The sequence below is a fragment of the Leishmania mexicana genome, chromosome 9, assembly GCF_000234665.1.
Source record: "Leishmania mexicana MHOM/GT/2001/U1103 complete genome, chromosome 9".
Lineage (NCBI taxonomy): Eukaryota > Euglenozoa > Kinetoplastea > Trypanosomatida > Trypanosomatidae > Leishmania > Leishmania mexicana.
In genome coordinates, this window is record NC_018313.1 from 152,832 (window position 1) to 173,164 (window position 20,333).

The 20,333-nt window shown below is 64.3% G+C and overlaps 4 protein-coding genes across 4 annotated transcripts; all 4 read left to right on the top strand.

The window, feature by feature from the left end:
- Positions 1-1,199: 1,199 nt before the first annotated feature.
- On the top strand, positions 1,200-2,633 carry LMXM_09_0430 (conserved hypothetical protein; the record flags this gene model as incomplete). Its single annotated transcript, XM_003872676.1, has 1 exon — positions 1,200-2,633. One exon carries the CDS (start codon positions 1,200-1,202, stop codon positions 2,631-2,633), a length of 1,434 nt encoding a protein of 477 aa, XP_003872725.1.
- A 1,712-nt stretch (positions 2,634-4,345) lies between these two features.
- On the top strand, positions 4,346-6,013 carry LMXM_09_0440 (hypothetical tetratricopeptide repeat protein; the record flags this gene model as incomplete). Its single annotated transcript, XM_003872677.1, has 1 exon — positions 4,346-6,013. One exon carries the CDS (start codon positions 4,346-4,348, stop codon positions 6,011-6,013), a length of 1,668 nt encoding a protein of 555 aa, XP_003872726.1.
- Positions 6,014-7,204: 1,191 nt separating this feature from the next.
- On the top strand, positions 7,205-10,009 carry LMXM_09_0450 (conserved hypothetical protein; the record flags this gene model as incomplete). The annotated part of the gene is made up of 1 exon (XM_003872678.1): positions 7,205-10,009. The coding sequence occupies one exon, from the start codon at positions 7,205-7,207 to the stop codon at positions 10,007-10,009; it is 2,805 nt and encodes a 934-aa protein (XP_003872727.1).
- A 1,460-nt stretch (positions 10,010-11,469) lies between these two features.
- Positions 11,470-20,220, top strand: LMXM_09_0460 (conserved hypothetical protein; the record flags this gene model as incomplete). The annotated part of the gene is made up of 1 exon (XM_003872679.1): positions 11,470-20,220. The coding sequence occupies one exon, from the start codon at positions 11,470-11,472 to the stop codon at positions 20,218-20,220; it is 8,751 nt and encodes a 2,916-aa protein (XP_003872728.1).
- Positions 20,221-20,333: the final 113 nt, after the last annotated feature.

Here is a 20,333-nt window from a genome sequence, read left to right on the forward strand (position 1 = left end):
AGTGTGCCGGGTGCGTACGCTGCCCACTCCCGTCCCTATCTCTGCCTCTCTCTCACGTCGTTGCTTCTCCTGCTTGTCCCCAAGCCCCCCTCCACCTCCTCCACGGTGTCTTCCTTGTGTGTGGGGGGGGAGAGACTACACCGACTCTCTGCCTCCTCGTGTTCTCCCTCCCTCTCTCTCTGTGTACGCCTCTCCTGTAGAGGTCTGTGAGGTATGCGCGTGTGCGTGTGGCGAGATACACCAGGGCCACAGAGAGAGAGGGAGGGAGAGCACGAGGAGGCAGAGAGTCGGTGTAGTCTCTCCCCACACACACACACACACGCACACACAGACACACTGCTGACTTACCCTCCTCTTCACGGCACGCACCTCTCTTCGTATGCCGTGCAGTACAGCTCTGCTGCTCACATCTCTGTGGCACTGCTGGAGGCGCTCGCTCGGGGGGAGGAGGAGGAGGGGAGAAGAGCCCCATCACTTGGGAGGGAGGGCATCTTGATCAGGCCTCGCACGTGATCCTCTGCTGGCGTAGCCGCCGCACCCACTCCCTCGTCACTCCCTTCTCTGTCTCTCATGCAATGAACATTACCACGTGCTGCCCCGACTCCCTCTCTTCACACACACACGCACATACGTGTGCGCACGCAGCGGCTCGCGCCTGCGTCTCTTGCGAGAGAGCGACGAGACGCCACCTTCATCGTTAGGGCACACCCACGCACACGCACACACACGTGGACCAAAGATACTCCCCGCTCCTACCCCCACCATACCCCACCCCCTGCAGCACACACCGAAACTTCAACACAGACTTGCAGACAACCTCCCGTGTCGCTCGACTCCCGCGCACACGCGGACCCCTTTTCTTTACTTTCTCTCGCGCTCAGCTGTCCTACTGCCTCCCCCTCTCTCTCTGTGCTCCTCTTCCTCGCTGAGGTCGCCGTCCCTCTCTCCCTCCTCATACTGTGCGCCGGTCCTCACCGTCCCTGCCCATCTGCCTTTTCTGTGTGTTCCGTCGCCTGTGACTTGCTGTCGTTGCTCCGGCGGTTCCCTGGCCGCTGTCTCCGTGTGCGTGCGTGCGTGCGTCTCGCCGCTCCGTCGCTTTGTATTTTTTCTCTTTGGGGTTCAGTGCTGCGCTGCAGAGACACGCCGATAGATAGACGCACTCGCGCACCCCGAACAGCCGCGCCGCGGCGCGTCACCAGATGATCTCGGAGGAGGACAGCCGCCTGTTTGAGGCGGCAAAGCGGGCGCAGGTGAGCCGAAACACCGCCATCCATGTGATCGAGAATACCAACTCGAGCCGCATTCTCGCCGGAGCCTTTGTACGGGTGCTGCTGGAGATGCCCACTCGCAACGAGGGGTACGTGGTGGCGCGCATCCACAGCACGACCGCTGGGGAGCCGTACAGCGGCTTCTCGACCAACTCAGCTCAGACGACGAACGTTTATTTAATCTTAGAGCTTCCACCGCCTCTTGCCGTCATCAACGGCGTTCAGTATCAGCTGAACAGCGTCAGTAACAGCAGCATGGGCGAGGGCGAGTTCCGCGATTGGCTTCACATGATCCGCAACGAGCCCACGCTGCGGGTGCCGACTGTGCAAGGGCTGAAGGAGGTGACGGCTCGCCTGCATCCGTACGAAGTGAGCCGACACCGCTCCAACTCTCACGTCAGCGCTAGCGGGGCGATGGCGACCAACTGTCGAGGTGGTGTGGCCGACACAGGCAGCAATGTACCACACCTTCAACTGGCGCAGCAGCAGCAACAGCAACAGCAACAGCAGCAGCAAAGAAGTCTCTCCGCCCGCGGGGCTGCTCGGCAGCGCCGCCAGAGCCTCGCCGCAAGCTCGCAGACAATGCTGATACCACCACTGCTCCAGGACGGCGCTTCCCTCCCCGACAGCGGCGATGCGCTGCTCATGCGAAGCTCTGCCGCGGTGTACGAAGGGGGCAGCAGTGGCGTCATCTCGAACACGGACGGCAGTGCGAGCGCCGCCGGCAGCAACGGCAACCACAACGTCCACATTCGCTTCGGACGACAAGGGGCCGTGATGGCGCGCGACTATAACCGCAACCCACGCGAGGACGGGCAAGCGTCGCACGACATGTCCAACGCAGAGGTGTCAGGTATGAGCTTGTACGCCGCGGCACCAGGCAGCCACCCGGAGCCGCAACAGCGAGCCGTGCTTTCTCTTCCGCACGGTGGCGGTGGTGATAGTGGTGGTGTGGCGAGTGAGAGCGACGGTGGACCAGCCTTGGCAGCCACCACCACCTTCATGACGCGCGGCGCCACCGACCCGAATATGGAGAACGAGGACGAGGAGATGGAGCACCGTCTGCGGCAGGATATTATGAATCACCTAGCCCAGGAGTGTGTCCTGTTCCCGAAAGACGCGCAGGGCTACAAGCTCTCCCGTCTGCGCCTGTTGGAGCGAGACATGATCGAGTACCTGCAGCACGTCCGTGACGAGATCCAGGGTAAGCAAGAGAACTGCATTGTGTGTATGGATCACGTCCCCACAGTCATCCTGCTGCCGTGCAAGCACAAGGTCATGTGCCGACTGTGCGCCCCGTCGTGCCCCACCTGCCCGGTGTGTCGCAGCAAGATTTCGGAGATGTTCGAGCCGGAGGAGATCTAGGCACACATTCCAGCGAGGAATAGGGTGAGGTGGTTCAGGTGGTCCCATGCGTGTGTGCCCCTCTTCGGCGCGGCACACACTGGTCAGCAGCCCGAGCTCGCACATGTATTTTCCAGATTCTGCTCTCGTCAGCTGTCGAACGCTTGAGGGGGCAGCTCGCGAGAGATGGAGAGAGGACGTGAGACACACAACCACGCACGCGAAGTGGTTTGGGTGCGCGGGACGGCACGCGAGGGAAGCGATGTCGAGCTTGGGAAGCGGGAGGAGGGGAGGGAAGGGCTCCCTTCATGTCCTGTTCGCAGACGTTCTCTTGCTCTTCTTGGTTGCCTGTCTCTCTCTCTGGGTGTGTGGTCGTGTGCCCCGACCCCTCCCCCTCCACTGCCCTCGTGCCCTGCCCTCCGCATCGCCGCATGCGTGATGGGGAGTGGCGAGAGAGTGACAGTGCGATGTGTTTGCTTGGTCCGAGTTGGACTTCAGCCCGTTATCCCCTTCATGTGTCGTGTTCATATGGGTGCCTCTACATCCGTGTCCTCCCTTCCCCTCCCACCCCCCCCCCTCCGAACGGCCAAGAGAGTCACTGCGCGTGCGACCGAGACGGCGTGGCGCCGGGAACAGAGGAGGGGTGGGCTGGAAGCACTCGACGCGAGGCAGCAGACAGGCCGCGCCCCCACCACCATCGCCACTACCCACCCACCGAACCAACCCACGCGCGGCGCCACGGGACGAAAGAGGAAGGGAGAAGGGAACGACTGTGGCCCTTGACGACGGGAGTTCTTGGAGAGTGGTGTGGGGGCTCAGTCGACTCGCTCCGCCTCTCCCTGTGCTGCAGCCTGTCCACGGAGACGCTGCTGACCACCAGACGTGGCGGTCCGAAGCACTCGGAAACCACCACGTGCAGAAGAAGCTCTCCTTCACGGTGCGCCACGCTCTGCCCCCTCGCTTGCTCTTGACCCTTCTGAACACCCACCTGTGCCCTTTTACACCGGTTTCATCGTCCCTTACGCCGACTCACGGGGCGCCCACCCCACCCCCACCACCACCACCATCACTACCACCCTCCTCGTCACGTGTTGTGTTCGCTCTTCTGCCGCCCACACGGAAGGGCGCATGGAAAACGCCTAGCACAAGAGAGGGAGGAAAACAGGCGCGTCGGTGCAAGAGCAACGCTGGGCGCGAGCGCGCATCCCCGGAAACGAACGACACGAGCCGCAACAACATCAGTACAAAACGGCAGAAGGCCAGCGCGTTGACTCACGTGAGAAGCGGCGGATTCTTTTCCCGGTCCGCATTTTGCGCTGTAGCCCTCCCTCCCTCTGTCTGTCTTGCGCATAGACTCCCCTATGCACGCATACATACATACCCCCCCCCTCTCCCCCTCACGTCTCTGTCGGTGTGCGCTTCGTGTCGCAGCGCAGTGTAACGCGGTGAGCGACACACACGCTCAAGTCTCCCACCCCCATCCATTTTCCTCTGTACATCGGTGCGTGCCTTCGGCGACGCAAGAGTGTGCAATGGAGAGCCTCGCTGCCGTCGAGGCCCCAGAGCTGCCGCCTGGCATGGATCCAGCCTACTACGCCCTCAGCCTGCTGCGTCGGCGTAAGCTGGAGGAGTGCATCAAGGTCTCCACCCACTACCTCACTCTGAAAGCCACCCCGAAGTGCGCTGACTCTCCAACAGGCCCCGCGGCGACAACACTGCCCAGCACCGGCTTCATGGATGAGAGCATGTGGTTCATCCAGACCAAGGCGATGGTGCTGCAGAGCTGGTACGACGATGCCGAGATCGAGGATGACGGTGTCGATGACGTGCTCATGGAAGGCGAGCAAGCCGTCGTGAGCACGTCACACCGGCCCAACACGTCCCTACGGGCGGCGCGGCAGGGCACCGCAGGCGGCGGTACAGTTGCTGGTCGCGCTGGTCGGCTTGGAACGTCAGCCGGCGGTGGCCGGCCAGTGAGCAGTCGCTACGGCTACGCGCGACCTGGCACGCTGCAGAACCGACCCGGCTCCGTCCGCGGCGGTCCGGATGGCACGGCGGTGCGTCCTGTCACCGGCCGCTTCGTTCGGATCGGCACTGCCTCCCTGCGGTCCGTACCAGGTGGACCGCACATCAACTTGCAGGCCCTCAACCTTGAGCGCTACGCGCAGGAGAAGCCAATGATAGCCAAGCTGCTGTGCGACTACCTCCTCTACGTCGAGCACAAGCCCAAAATGGCATTGGAGCTCTGCACGGCAGCGCTGCGTCCAGTCAAGTCCGTGACGGCGCCAGCAATCCCGCTGCCTTCAGCGCCCGGCGTTGCTGCCAAGCTGCCCATGGGCGGCGGCGGCGGAGGGCTGCCCCCTGCCGAGAAGACCGCCGCGGCGTCCGCAGCGCAGGAGCAGGTCGGCATAATGAACGCGAATGACTGGTGGTGGAAGGCGCGCCTGGCCAAGGCAAACTACCAGCTAGGGCTGCTGCGGGAGGCGGAGAAGTATCTCAGAGCCGCTCTCTTCGACGCACCAGCCAACACCAACGTCGGGCCAGGAATGTTGAAGGCGTCGCCCGGCGGTGGCGGTAGTCGCGGCGGCTCCCAGACGGCCCGTGCCTTCGCCAACTACAACACAAGCGTGGTGATGCAACTGGGCAAGGTGTACCTCAAGATGGACCAGCCGTTGACAGCTCTCGAGACATACGAGGCGGCGCTCGAGGTGAACCCGGTCGACCACCACATTGTCCTCTGCTGTGCGCGCCTACGCGACGAGCTGCATGAGCCCGGCACCGCCTACGACCTCTACAACCAAGTGCTGCACCTCGATAGTAGCAATATCGAGGCCATCGCCTGCATCGGCGCGCACCTCTTCTACGAGCGCAACCAACCAGAGCTGGCGCTGCGCTACTACCGCCGTCTGCTGCAGATGGGCTTGCACACGTCAGAGGTGTGGACGAACATGGGGCTCTGCGCCTTCTACACGTTCCAGATGGAGCTTAGTCTGCGCTGCCTGTCCCATGCGCTGGCGCTGTGTAAGGAGGACAGTCAGCGCGCAGATGTGTGGTACAACATCGGGCACGTGGGCATCGGGATGGGCAGCATGGCCTTCGCTGAGCGCGCCTTCCGTCTTGCCGTCAGTGCCGACGTCACGCACGCCGAGGCGCTGAACAACCTGGCGGTATTGGCCTACGAGAAGAGAAAGGAGAAGACCGGGCGTCGCCTCCTCGACACGGCGGTGCTCGTGGCGCCGAGACTGACGGAGGCGCTGTACAACACCGCCGTCATCGCCTTCCAGGCGGGAGAGCTGGAGTTGTCGTATCAGATGGTGATGCGAGTGCTGGAGGCAGAACCAGACCACCCGGAGGCAGTGGTGCTGCAAGGCAAGCTGCGTGAGCGCTTCCTCGCGATTTAGACATGCCATCTGGTCGATCAGCACCTTCCCCAGCGCTGCTGCTGCTGCAGTTTCGAGTCCTCGTCCCCACCCACCCACACCCACACACACACACCACCACCACCGCCACCAGCACATGCAGTGTTCTATGAAGCGGGCACGCGCAAGCATCATCACTAAAGCACTGTGTGCGCGCGTGTCCACGCACTTGTAAAGCGCAAGCTTCGATAGCTTGTGTGTGGCACATTCGACAATACGCAACGCATGCAACCAACGGACACACACAGAGAGAAGAACAGCGCGGCGAAGCTCTGACGCAGTGAGTGAGGTGCCGCCGCCCATTGTTGCACCATGACCACCCACGTGTACAACCACAAGCTTGTGGTGTAAGGTACGCAGAGTTACAAGGGCTAGGCTCACCGCGCGTGTGTTCCTGCCACTTCATGGAAAAGTGGCAACAGTGGAGCTCCAGCAACCTCCTCTCGCGTCTCTCCCTCTCCCCTCCTCCCCACACCTCATTACTCTCCCTGGCGCTCATACACACACACTCGCCAAAGGAAGCGCGGCCGTCGCACAGACGCGCTTCGCTAGAAGCGTCAGTGTCTCCTCACGCGCGGGCGCAGACACGCACGCACGCATACGCCCCTTTGCCCGATCAGTTGATCTGGCGCTGCTTTCTCTTCCTCCGCCTGCCCCCCCCCGCCCCGCCACGCCGCCGTGCAGGAGGACGGTGGACATCGCCTAGAGCATCGTGCGGCGGTATCTTGGACCTTTGCCATCTCCTTGACCCCGCACAAGCGACTGCACTCGCTCCCTTAGATATAGACGACACCGTCCATCGCAGTGGTCTGTGTGTGGTGTGTGTAACGCTCGAAGGAGGAGACCTGACGCCTGCGTCGCTCCCCCCACCCCCTCTACCGCTTTTCGTGAATGAACGTCACTCCCCGTGGCCCCCGCCGGCCGCCACTGGCAACGATCGCTGCCCTCAGCAACGCTGGGCATGTGACCTCTCCCACACCGAACAGCAGCGCCGCACATGGCGCGCCGCCGCCAATGCAGCCCTACCTGCACCACACCCCACCATCCCGTAGCAACGCCCAGCTGCTGGCCGGCATGAGCCCCACCACCATGTCTTTCCTCTCAGGGCTGTCCGTCGGCCTTGCTCCAGGGACGCCGAGAGTCGCTGGCGTAGAGACGGCCCTCGAGTTGCCGATGGAGGGCAGCACTGGTGATGGGGCGCACGAAACCTCATTGGGCGCAGCATCGGCAGCGGCCATTGCAACGAGCGACGACATTCTGCGTGGTATCTACAACGAGAAGCTGCAGGCCAGCGTCCGAAGCATCATCACGACCCTCACGACGGAGCTGCCGCAGGATCACATTTTCCTTCAGCTGCTGGCGGACCCCACGACGCTGCAGTACTGCAAAGTGCGTCTCGCTGAGGTCGTTGAAGGCTTCCTGTACTCGACACAGGCAGAGCAGTACCATACACTAGCCACCGAGCTCGCCCGAGGCGAGCGGGACTGTGCGCTGCTGCACCAGCGAATCGAAGAGCTCGAGGCCGCGCTGGCGGTGGCTAGTGCGCCGGTCCGATCACCAACGCCGCAGCGGCAGGGGTTCTCGTCGCAGGGAGAGAAAACTGGCACCTGCGACGACCAGGCTCGCCAGGCGGCGCCGGCGGGTTCGTCGTGGACCTCGTCCCCTACCATGATGCCCGCACTGGAAGCGGCAGCCCCAACCACCTCCTCGGTCTCCCTAAGCATTCCTGCCAACCCCATGGAAAACGAGGAGGCGCGCCGCGAGCTGCTCCGTGTTCTTGAGCAAGCCACGCACGAACAAGAGCTGCTTCGCTGCACCCAAGCGCTGCAAGCGGTCAGTGACGTAGTCGACGTCGCCCAAGACGCGCCGCGCTGCGACGACAAGTACTTCTTCGAGGGGGAACTGCTAGGCGAGTTGTACAAGTGCGTCCACTCGCTGTTGCACTACGTTGACGGCACGCTGGAGAGTCAGGAGCGACTGCGATGCGAAATCCAAGAGCAGCAGCAGCACTGGTTGCACGGCACCGCCGCGGAGAGCAACAACCAGGATATCGATGACCACGCCGTTGCTGGTAGTGCGGTGAGCGCCGACCGCCCGGCGTCAGCCTCCGCCGGCACGAAAGGCAGCGGCACCCCTGGAGTGTTGGTCTCCGGCTATTCGACGCCGCGACACCCGCAGGTGTCACTGGGCAACGCGGGCACGGCTCTGATGAGCAGCGTCGTCGGCTCTCGCTTTTCCTCAGCCTCCTCCCCTGCCACTGCTGATCACACGCGCCCCATCCAGCAGCAACGGAGGCAACTGCGACGACTGGCAGAGCAGCTGCGAGAGGGACAGCAGCACGCCAGTCAGGTGCTACAGACGCTGGCGCACATGGAGAGCGTGCGTCGTCGTGAGGTGGCGCAGCTGGAGAGGGCAGTGGCCGCCGCGCGCGAAGAGGCGGCCGTCGCCACCAGCGCGGCAGAGAGCGCGCGGCAGGTAAAGGAGAATTCGGAGCGGCTTCACGCCGAGCACGCGGCCGTTGTCGCCAGAGAGCGGACGGAGCTGCGCGACCAGCTGGCTGATGTGCATGCGCAGCTGGCAGCAGCGACACAAGACGTACACGCGGCGCGGCGTGAGTTGCGCAGCGCCACGAGTAGAGCCGAAGCGGCGGAAGAGAGAGAGAAAGACCTCGCCGCAGAGCTGGCTGCCCTCAAGGCCGCCATGGCGCGCCGCGACGCGGAATGGCAAGAACAGAAAGCCGACCGCGTCGCTCGGCAGGCCGAGCTGACTGCTCTCAGAGCTGCGCACCAGTCTACCGTCGACGCCCTTCAGGATGCCGCACGGGAACTGCTGTGTCTGCGCGTAGAGGGGACAATGGCGGGTCTTAGCGCTCTCTACCAGGAAGCGAAGGCCGCCAAGGCGGAGTTACTAGAGCACGAAGGCTATCGACCTCTCTCCCAGAGATGCAGCATTGCTGTAGCGACGCACCAGGAGGTTGTGCGGCATGCGCAGGTGCAGTCTCAGCTGGCCGAATCGGCGCAGGTGGAGCAGGCAGTGGCTCAGCGGGAGTGCATGGATGCACTTGGCATGCTGCTGCGCTCCATGTGGGCAGATGATGCTATCGAGTCTGCGCTCACACCGTCGTCCGCGAGCACAGCCGCACCGGTTGTCAGTGCGACTCACTTGACAGACGGCAAGGACACGAGAAAAGCACCCCGAGGCGGCCGCACACGCCGCGGCAGTCGCACCAGCAGTTGTGGCAGCACCACCAGCGGCAACGCGGAAGACCCCGGCGCAGTGAATACAAGAAGCTCGCACTGCTACCGCCTTCCCACAACGCTGTCAGGACTCTGCACTTCCCTGGAGTACGCCTACAACAACGTTCGTGCCCGACACCGTGCCAGACAGCAGACGATCGACTCACTGCGCGCTGCACTGGTGAGCAAGGACATCGAACTGCGCGCGGCCCAGGCCAGCGATGCACAGCTGCGAGAGCTGTTGAAGGCAGAGCAGGCCAAGGAGGAGCAGTGGAAGGCAGAAATGGCGCAGCTTAGTGATCGAAACCCGATGCGAGGACTGCTCGCCCGGCAGGAAAGGCTGTTGAAGGCCGTCAGCGATGAGCGCAACGAGCTGCGCCGACTGTGGAACCAACTGAGTGGCGACTACATCGCCCTGGAGCAGCGCAACGGCGCCTTGCACGCGCGGTGTGCCGAGAAGGAGCACGAAAACGCACGGCTGAACGGAATGCTGCGACGCGGCGGTACGCCAACCACCCCAACCGGCCCTCGTCGCAAGGACGCTACTTCCTACGGTGCCGCGCGCGGCCGATCCGCGATCCCGGAAGCTGCGGAAGCCACACCAAGGCCTCCGGCACTTGCAACGGCAGGGGTGCAGCTCGGCACCTCGGCCGATCGCCCAGCCTCCACATTGGGGTCCGGCTCTTCCTCTCCCTCGCACACCAACTCCACAGAAGCCTTGTCGAATCAAGTACCCGAGTAAGGAGAGTCGCTCCACCCATCTGCCCGATGGGAGTCGGGCGGAGTTCGATGTCCGGCCGCAGCAACGCTGCGTGTTTGCCCTGTCCGTGGTGCGCATGCATGTGCGTTTTCGGTTTAGTGCTCGCCATGGCGCTTGTGTGTTCCCTCACACACACGCACGTGTACGCCTCTTCCCCTCATCCTTCCCCAACACATACACAGTCTCTTCGACTCGACCGCCATCAAGTGCCCGCACCAACGGATTTGCGCGCTCGCTAGGACGTAACGATGCATACAGGGGGGTGCGTGCGTGTGTGGCCGTGGGCACACCACAGAGTATCCCCTCTCCATCCTCTCCAAAGGGTAGAGCGCATGTGTCACTGCGCCATCGATGCGCCCGCGCCCCCCCCCCACCACCACCACCTGAGGCGCTCTAGTCGGACACATCCGTCATGCACGCACACACACACACACATACACCTCCTCCTCTACCTCCCTCTTCCCCATCCTCATCATGCTTGCGCCTCCCTGTGTCGTGAGCATTATCGTGTGCTGCAGCAGCCCGTGCTAGTTAGCTGAGGAAGAGTGCGACGCAAGGAACTGACACACGAAGGCTGTGCAGTGCTCGGTCATTCCTCTCGGTGCGCTTCCCCCTCCTGTACCAGCGCCTGGAAGCAGTCCCGCTCACACTCGCCGGTCACATCATCGTCGCTCCCTCTCTCTCACACGCACACACACACGACACAACATCCCCCGCACCCGCTTGCCGCGCCATCACACGGAGATACGCACACCCGCACCCGCACGTGCACGCGCACCTCCCATCTATACTCGCCTCTCGCATTTTTTCTTGTCTTTTCTTTTTACGTCTCCGCCTCGCTGCGGCCCTTCGCTTGCCTGTAGCCCCTCCCTCCCCCCCCCCACACCTATCCACCCGTGTGTGCGCGTGTGTGATCGCTGCATCACCTCTGCCTCGTGCCGTGCATCGGCTCATGCACGCACACACGCACACACCCACCCTCATCCTTTGCCTCCATCATGGCGTCTTACTGGTGGCCGCTAGGTGGCCTGACCGTCCCGGCGGAGCCGAAAGGGTCGGCGCCAGCAGGCGGGCCTACCGCCGCAGAATCAGGGCCTTCCAGACCCCCATCCGAGCGGGCATCGTCGGCGGCGGCGGCGCACAAGGGCAATGCCGCCGCAACGTCCGCCGCCGATGCGCGCCATCTTGCCCGCGCCGCCTTCCACACGAGCCTCGAGAGCCTCTTAGTGGAGTCGACGAAGCACCGCGGTCTGGCTGTCCTGAGCGACGCCGTCCTGGACACCCGCCAGCGCCAGTACGACCCGGCTAGCCTCTTCGAGACTCTCTGCATCGCGTGCACACTGTTGGCGGACCGCAGCTCTGGCAGGACTGCAGTCACGACGCGCAGGTACAGCAGCTACGCAGCACATCCCACAACCCCAAGCCCTGCCACGAGAGAGAGCATGTCACGCAGCAGTAGCGGCGCTGCTCTGTACGCCATGGGCAGCGGCAATGAGCCGCCACATGCACCGGTCACCACAACCGAGGCAGCAACTCAGGTGACGGTCGGCGCGCATCCCAGCTCCGCCGCGTCTCCGCCGCACCCACTTCACTACCGCCACAACGCGGCATCTCGGGAACTGCTGCTTCAGTCCATCAGCGACATTGGTAAGCTCATCGCACTGGCGTTGCTGCCTGTCACGCAGCAGGTCGGTCGTCGTGTGGCAAACCTGGTGCGCGCGCTTGCTTTTCAGCCCTCGCCGACACCGTCTGTGCAACCTTCTCCGTTAGGCGTGCAGCTGCCAGCGCGAACTGCCTTACCGCCCCCCATCTGGACGACAAGCGCATCGGTGGTGCCCTCCAGTGCGCCGCAGTCCCATAGCACCGCCCCACGGAACACGGATCTCTCCAGCGGACTCTTGGATGCCAACTACGGCGGCGGTGCGATGCCGTCCGCCGCAGCCACAGCAACTGTTTCCGCTGCCGGGCCCGTGCATCTTGTGCACGACGATCCGGTCCTTGTCCGTCTTCTCCAGATGGCTGCGTCGGCCGCGTCGAGATGCCCCCTCGGCAGCAGCGCGCTCGAAGAGCTATACGGTGTACTCTTACTCTTCTACAGCGGCGTCGCGCCGCAGTCCATGCTGGAGGCGACGTGCGAGGCGACGCTGACACACCACATCCATACCGTGCTGGCCGGGCTGCATGACAGCGGGGCAGGCGATGACGGCGTTGTCTCAGCCAGCGCGCACGCAAGCGACGACGGCCTAGCGCATCGCAACAGCTCGTCCGTAACGCTGACGGCATCCACGTTCGCGGCCCAGCTGCAGGGCGTCGCCTTCATCAAGGACATCTGCCGCCTCATGGTCGGGGCACGCACGCGGTGGCTGCATCTCAGTCCTTATAGCACCAGCGCCCCCGCTCCCGGTGGCGCGGCAGGTGGTGAAGGCGCGACCGCGGTCGGTGGCAGCAATCACAACAAGCGAGGTGTGGCGGCACCTCACATAGGTAGCACACCATCCTCTATGGCCGGCATCACCGCCAGCGTCGCGGCTGCCGCAGCGGATGCTAGTCGGCAACGGGGTCAAGAGCAGCAGCAGCAGCAGCACTCGTTGAGCACGTCGCTGGTGTCGAAGTCGATGCTCGGATCACTGTCCGCCTTGTCATCTGGCACCCAGAATGAGCTGGATGCACAATCCGCAGCAGCCGCAGCGGGGGCTGTATCAGGCGCCGGCGGTCCTGGTGGTGCAACAGAGCTTTCCTCGTTATCTTCCTTGGCGGTGACTGTGCCGGCGTGCGCCGCGATGGACGCGATGCCGGAGCGACTGCGACTCTTTCTCATGCGCGCCGTGACGCTGTTCTTCAAGGAGCATGCCAAGGCTCTGGCGGCCCCAACGGTGGCGACGCCCGCTGCTGGTGGAGGAGCCTGCACCGATGAAAGTGCGAGCCGAAGCTCAGCTGTTACATCAGCCGCCGCGGTATCCATGCACAGCCCGCTGTACGCGCAGTGCCTCAACGACTGCTTCTTCTCTGTCGCGCTGTGGGGTCTGCATGAGATGGGCATCGCGGTGTCCATGCAGCCGCCGCCGGCCTTGTTCGTCGAGGTGCAAGAGCAGCAGCAGCAGCAGCGCGATGGGGCCTGTAGCGCGCCACCTTGCTCGCTGGAGATATTCATGTGCACACAGCAACTCGTACTCGTTTCCATCAGCACGCACCTTCACAGCATGACGAACTCGACCCAGGTGCTTCTCGAGGCGCATGAGCAGCTGCTACAGCGGCTCTGCAGGCGCCGCAAGCCTTGTGCGACGTCGTCGTCGCAGCGGCTCAGCAGCAGCGGCGAGCTGTCAGGAGGCTCGCCGATGAGCAGCGACGATGCCGAGCGACTGTCACAGGCGGCGACGGTCGTGCTGTCCCTCTGGCGCAAGACCCTTACGAGTGCGACTCTGTTGTGGGAACTGCTGCAGCTGCGGCCCATGGGGAGCGGCCACCGCGATGACCACAGCGCTGACGAAGTGGCAGCAGAAATGTCGGTGGAGACCGAAGCATATCGTAGCAGCGGCTGGTACTCGAGTGAAGCGTGGCAGGCCAGTCCAGACGTGAAGCGCAACGGCTACCAAAGTGACAGCGGCGGCACCGCGGTGGCCTCGCAGCGATGGTCGCAGTCACCGCACAGCAGCTCTCTGTATCAGCAGGGGCCTTTGCTCACGCTCCCACACTCGCGCGACTATCTCACGGGCAGCCAAACCGCGCTTGACGGCAGAACTGGCAGCGAGGAGGATCGCGCCAGCACACCGCCCGCTCCGGGACTTGGGAACGCCGCGGCGGTCGGTGAGGAGGGTGGCACTGGCGTGGACGCCACTACTGTGCCGTTGCTGGTCCGCGTCGTGTTGTCCTTACTGGCACTGGTGGTGTCCCACATGCAGCTCCATGCCAACAACATCATGCAGGTGAGCGCGGACGACAAGACTACCGATGACAGGCGCGGAGGCGGTGACGGCGAGGAGGCGGAGGGCGCGGCGTTTACAGAACCGCTTCTACGGCCCAGCACTCGCCCACGCTTCCCGTCCTCCGGTGACTCCGGGGATGACATCGCGGGCGAGGAATCTCTGAAGCGCCTACCCCCGCACATCGAGCCGGCACCAATACCGCTCTGCGTGTGTGCAGCAAATCCATCCATAGTGTACCAGTGCTTCACGGAAGCGCTCAACGGTCTCACCGCCTTTGGCCAGCTCTTCTCGCAGCTGGTTGACACGCAGCTGATGCCGTCGGTGGCCGCGGCAGACAAGGAACAGGTGCTGTGCCGGTGTCGTGAGTGCTTCCTGGTGCTGCACCCGCATCTTCTCTACTGCGAGCAGCTCTGCCTGCGCCATCTCCGCTACGAGGAGGACGTGCTGCCGGTCGTGTTGAAAGCCATTGGTTACTGGGTACAGGTCAGCTGCGTCCTGCAGCTGGCTGAGCAGCGTGACGCCTACTTGACAGCGCTCGTGGACGTGCTGCGGACACAGGACCCGGTGGATGGTCACCTGGTCGCCCTGGCCCCGCCCACCGCCTTGGGCATGTCGGACACCGCCTCTCCGACGACGACGATGCTGCTGGAGGCGCTTCTCACGCTGAACAGCGCGTGTGCGGCAGCGGAGCCGATCGTGCCGGGATCCGTCGCCGCCGCGGCGCTCAGCCCCAGCGACGATCGCGACGCTGCGTCGCCGGGCAGTGGGGGTGGCGCGACGGGGATTCGACAGTATGCCCTCACCATGTCCAGCTGGGGCGCTGAATGGCTGCGGCGTCGTGGTCTCACGACCTCCTCCTCGGCCCGCGGCAGCAGGGTGTCACCAGCACGTGCAGGCAGGGGCGGAAGCGGGAGCTGGACCGTGTCCCCCTCCCAGTCGCAGATGAGCGCCACCCCTGCAGGCGAGCGAGGCGGTGCCAGCACACGGCCGCCGTTAGCTGCACCCCCGCGCATCGGCACGCCGACTCCTATAGCGGCAGCGTCACGTAGCAAGCAGCAGCAGCAGCAGCAGCCCGCGTCGGCGTCGTGGGCGATGCTGTCAGTACTCACATCGCACGGCTGGCGCTCACCAGCCGTGCAGCACGCCGTCATCCTTGGCGTGTGTCGCCTGCAGCACAAGCTCTTTATCATGAAAACGCTTCACGTCATCGCCAATACCCTCGGGGCACGGCTGAAGAGCGGGTGGGCCTTGGTCGCGCACGGCCTCGCTGTGACGGAGCCTCTGCTGTACATGCTCAAGCGGCTGGTGTCGTGGATCGAGGAGTCCGCCGAGGAGCAGGAGCAGCAAGAGCAGCTACTCAGTGACGCCCTGCACCTGCGTGACGCGCTGCGCTCCCTCTGCGTCCAGAACACCTGCCAGCTACCCTATTCCCAGTTTAAGCTCTTCTTCACCGAGCTCGTGAACGCAACGGTGGACTTAGGGGCAGCAGCGCCGTCGCAACAACAGGACGGAGCGGGACTAGCCTCCAACCACTGGGACTGCGGGGATCTGCACGCCGCCGCTTCCGACCGGCTACCTCGCCACCACCCACAGGGCTGCGGCGGACAGTGGGTGCTCACGTCAGAGTGCCTGAGCGTGTCACTAGTAGCCATGCTGCCCTTCATAGACCTGCGGTACACTGACGCGACGGATGGCGTAGCAACTGGCAAAGTAGGGGACGGCAGCGGTGGGGGCGATCGGCCCGGTGTTCAAGCGGTGCAGCTGCAGCACCAGCGCACCGGTGCTCTTGCTCGGGCGCTGTATCTGTGGGAGCTGGAGACGAATGTCTGCCGCTACGTAACGGACCACCAGCACGTGGAGGAATGGGGAAGGACACTGCTGACAACGACGAGGGCCCACAAGCGGGCACTGCTGGCGACCACGGCATCGAGCTCCGTCGAACCAGCCGCCATTGACCCAGACACGTCACTGGGGAGTGGGAGCCTCTCGCAGGAAGACACCCGCACGATGGAGCTGGTGCTCTCCACCGTCGTCGGCCACGTTTCCACGGTAGCCGTGCAGATGTGCCGCTCATCATCGCGGCGTCGGGTTGCGGCGGTGACGAGTGCCGGAGGTGAAGGCGGCAGCCCGTTGAATGGCACTGGCAGCGCAGCGCCGGCCCCCTCGTACCAAGCCGTGCAGAGCGCCGCCCTCATGATCGCCTCTGGCCCCTTCGCCGCTGTGCCTCTCACGCAAGTTGTGAACGCCCTCTTCGCCCCCAGCGCCGCCTCTGGGTCTTCTCTGGGTGCGAGTGGCGCGAAGGACACCCTCGCTGGAGTCGGCAGCCGCTGTCGGCTGCCTCTCTTGCCGTTTGTGCAGACCGATGCCGCGCAAACCACCGCACAGCTGCTCGCTGCCGTGCATTGGTCCTCGCAGGCGATCGCCATTCACACCTCCGCCGACGACAGCAGCAGTAGTGTCGCCACCGCTCCGTCGGTGACCGCGGCTGTCCGCCTCGACCCGCGAGAGCAACTCCTGGCGAGCCCCTTTTTCCTACTCGACCGCGTCTATGACGCGTGGCAGCTGTCGTGTACTGGCTCGCCGAGCAAAGGCGGTGAACAAGGCAGACGATCCACAGCGGCCAACGCGGCGGGACAGCATGAGCTGGAGGGTCGCATGTCGCCAGCCCCACTTGAGGCGAACGAGGCTCGGGATCTGCCGCAGAGGGGGGAGAGGTCCGCTAACTCGAAAGCGGCAGAGGCGTCTGCGGCGTTCTCTGTCGTCGCCGGCGCAGTCCCGCAGCTGCTGACCAACGCTGCCGCCGCCGTGCTGATGGACGTTGTGAAGATTGTGCAGTCCTATGGCGAAGAAATCGACGGCGCCGCCTGGGAAGCTATCTTGTCCTTGTTGCAGCGAACCGCCATGGCGACCAAGGAGCACGCCTGTCAGAGCGTTGACAGCATCGGAGGCCGCAGCGCTAGCAGCACCAGCCCCCTCAGTAAGCCGGACATCATGGCACCGACCAGCAGCACCCCCGGTGCCGCCGCGTCGAGCAACCAAGCCATCGAGTCGCTCAACACCGCTTTTCGCGCGCTGGAGAGCATTCAGCACAACCACATTCCGCGCCTGAATGCGGACGGCCTGCACCGTCTCATCATGTGTGTCGGCACCTTCACAGTCCACCGCGTCGACGGAGGGGCTGCCGGTGAGCGCAAGCTGTACACGAACCTCAGCGCCGTGCAGCTGCTGTGGTCTATCGCGGACTACCTTGCTGCCGTTGACAGCGAGGCAATCGACGAGATCGAGCGCGGGGGCGCCGACAAACATGCCAACGGAGGTAGCAGCGGCACCGTGAAAGTCACGACCGCCGGGTATGCCGGTGCGGCTGCTGGAGGAAGGCCAGGATCACCGGCGCGATGTTCCGATGGTGCTGTGGTCGCACAGCAGCAGCAGCTAGACCGCCTCTGGTGCTCGCTCCTCTGGCAGCTACGCAACGGCTGCCTCGATGATCGACAGGAGGTGCGCCAGTCCGCGCTGCAGACGCTCTTCGCACTCGTGCAGACGTACGGCTGGCGCTTCTCCCCGGCGTGTTGGCGATGTGTACTACAGGATGTGTTGTTGCCGCTCATGGAAATCGTTGCAGTGGCGACAGGGCTGTGCGCGACCCCTCCGCCATCGTCGCCTGTACGGGGAGAAGACGGCGCAACGGCCGTGACCGGTGCGGCGGAGGAGAGAGGGGCGCAAGACACGACAAGGCAGCGGCTGCTCCGCGGCTTCATGGATAATCCGCCTCAGCTAGAGGAGGTGCGAGTCTCCTTGTTCGATGCGGGGAGCCGCCTGTTCGTCACGCACTACGCACACATGCAGGCGGCCGCCTCCGCGCTGTCGGCGCGATCGCCGCGTCCTCGGCTGCCCGTCACTGGGGAAGACAAGGACGATGTCACGGAGGTGCTGGAGCGCTTTCTGGGATTGTGCGGCGACGTTTGCGTGGTGCTGCGGGGCACATCCGGCGAACACGCCGCTGTGGCTGCCGTGCACGCTCTCCACGGGCTGCTCGTCGAGATGCCAGGGAAAGGGCTGCACGCGCGCGGGGTACACCTCGCCTGGAGTGCTCTTGAGCGTCTGATCCTGCACGGCGGCGGCGGCGATGACTGCGCTGAGGAACCACTTGCGGATCTGAGAGAAGGCACAGCGCCAGAACTCGACGCCCAAAGAAGGGCCAAACAGTGCACCAACGCGGTAGTGGCGGCTACGGTAGCCGCGATCTGCGACAGCTTCCGCCTCCAGCGCCTCGCGGCGGCGGCGGTGTCGGATGCCGCGGTCGACTCCGTCACCGCCACGTCACCAAGCGCCGTGGAGAGCAGTCACAAGGCGACGGGTTTCAGCTCGTACTTCAGCGGCTGGGGCGGCAGCGGCGGCGGCATAGCCGCCACAGTCGCAGGGTCAACGCCTCGTGCAGAGCTGCGGCACAGCGACCCCTCCTCTCCTGCCCCGTACTTTACTCGTCTTGTCTTTCTCTTGCAGGCTGTCACCCGCTGCCCGGCTGTTGTGAAGTCGTACTACTTCCCAAGCAAGGCGCAGACCACCCTGCTCGAGGGTGTAGCCGCGGTGTGGCCGACGCTGTCGAGTCTCGAGGCGCGGACGATGTGGAGCGAGGTGCTTCTGCCGGCCTTTCCGCCAGCGGCGCGGCTGCAGAGCTTTGTTTTGCAGGACCTGCATGAGTCGGTCTCCATCACGGTGGTGGACAACGCCACCACGAACTCAGCAGCGACGGCAGCGGCGAGCACGCTGATCCCACTCAAGTCCGTGATGCCTCCTGGGTCGCACCCGGGGTATCTCAGCGCCGTCATGGAGACGATGCGCGGCTTGATGCTGCGTCACATGGGCGCGGATGCTGTCGATGCGACCGCTCCGAGGCGCAGAGGGCCCGACGGACTGCCGCCGGATCCTGCATCAGCCAACATGTCCGCTGCGGCGACGGAGACACCAGCGAAGACAACCGACAAGGATCGCGTGCGACTGGCATTTATGGCCCCCAGCACCGTGCAAGCCAGCGGCACACTGTTGCTGCTGCACCTTGCCTCTGCGGCGGTTCTAGAAGTGCCGCAGCGATCGGGAAGCGTGCCCTTCAACCCTCCGGCGTTCTTCCTACGAGAATGTGTCAACGTGTTGCAGTACACACTGTGGGGGCCGGTGCTGGCGCGCACCCGGACGCCGCCACCTTCCCTGCCCTTTCCCTGCCCCGAGGCGAGCAACGTCTCGCCACCTTCCGCGGCGGTTGTACAGTGCCGCCGGGATGGTGTCGCCGCGCTCTGTCGCGTGTTTGAACTGCTGCTCACCACCACCTCCACGGTGGTGCGGCACGCGCATGCGACTCCACCGAGCGGGGGGGCGGCAGCGACAACCGGGACCACCGCGGCTCCAACGACAACGATAACGCCACCGCATGTCACAGCGGCGTTGCAGGCGCTCGACTTGCTCGTGGACACCCTCGGTGAGGTGGTTCACTTTGTGGTGGAGCAGTATGAGGATGTGGTGTGCGCAACGGCAGCCATCACAACTTTGACGATCGCGTCGACTGCAGAGGGCGCGGCGCTGGCTCGGGTAGCACGGCGGAGTTTGTCCCTGTTGCAGCGCTGGGCAGGCGCCATCGGTGGCACGCCGTCAGCGCGCTTAGCGCCTCCGTCGTGTGCCGCGACGCCACACCACCACCAACACACTCGCACCGGCAGCGATGGCACTCGCATCATGTCTCCCACTGCGCAGGGCACCGTCGCCCGCCACGATGTGTGTGCACAGTCCCAGCCTGCCGACCACGCCACCGCACCAACAGCAACCTCGCGCAGCAAGCTGCAGGATGTGGCACGAGCCTCCATGGAGTCCCGCAACAAAGCGCTCATCGCACAGTTTGTGGGCAACCCCGACGACGCCAGTGCCGGCGCGCTACTCATCGACACGCTTCGAGACATGCTGCACATGGCGCAGAACAACACACAAGGAGACCCGCGCGCCGGCGGCGATGCGGCGACACAAAACCTGAGCTCCATGATGCCGAATCTGCTGCGACTCGTTGCATGCAGCAGTCATGAACCGCACCGATCCGCTGCGGCAATCTCGCGAGAGCAGGAGATGCGCGAGATTCTGACGAATCTGCTGAGGGTGGCTGTGGACGAACAGCACAGGCAGCTCTCCTGCCAAACCGGATCACGCGGCCAGAGTGGTCGTCGTGCCGACGACCACCTGCTCAACTCGGATGCGGAGGATCAAGATGAGGGCACGTCCATCATTTGACTGCTTGGCGAACCGCGAGTCGTCCGCTCTGCCCACTGTCCGGGGCACTCGTCCTTTCTCACCCTGTTTCTGCCGCCTGCGCATACTTCCACTCCAGACCCGGGCCACCCCCT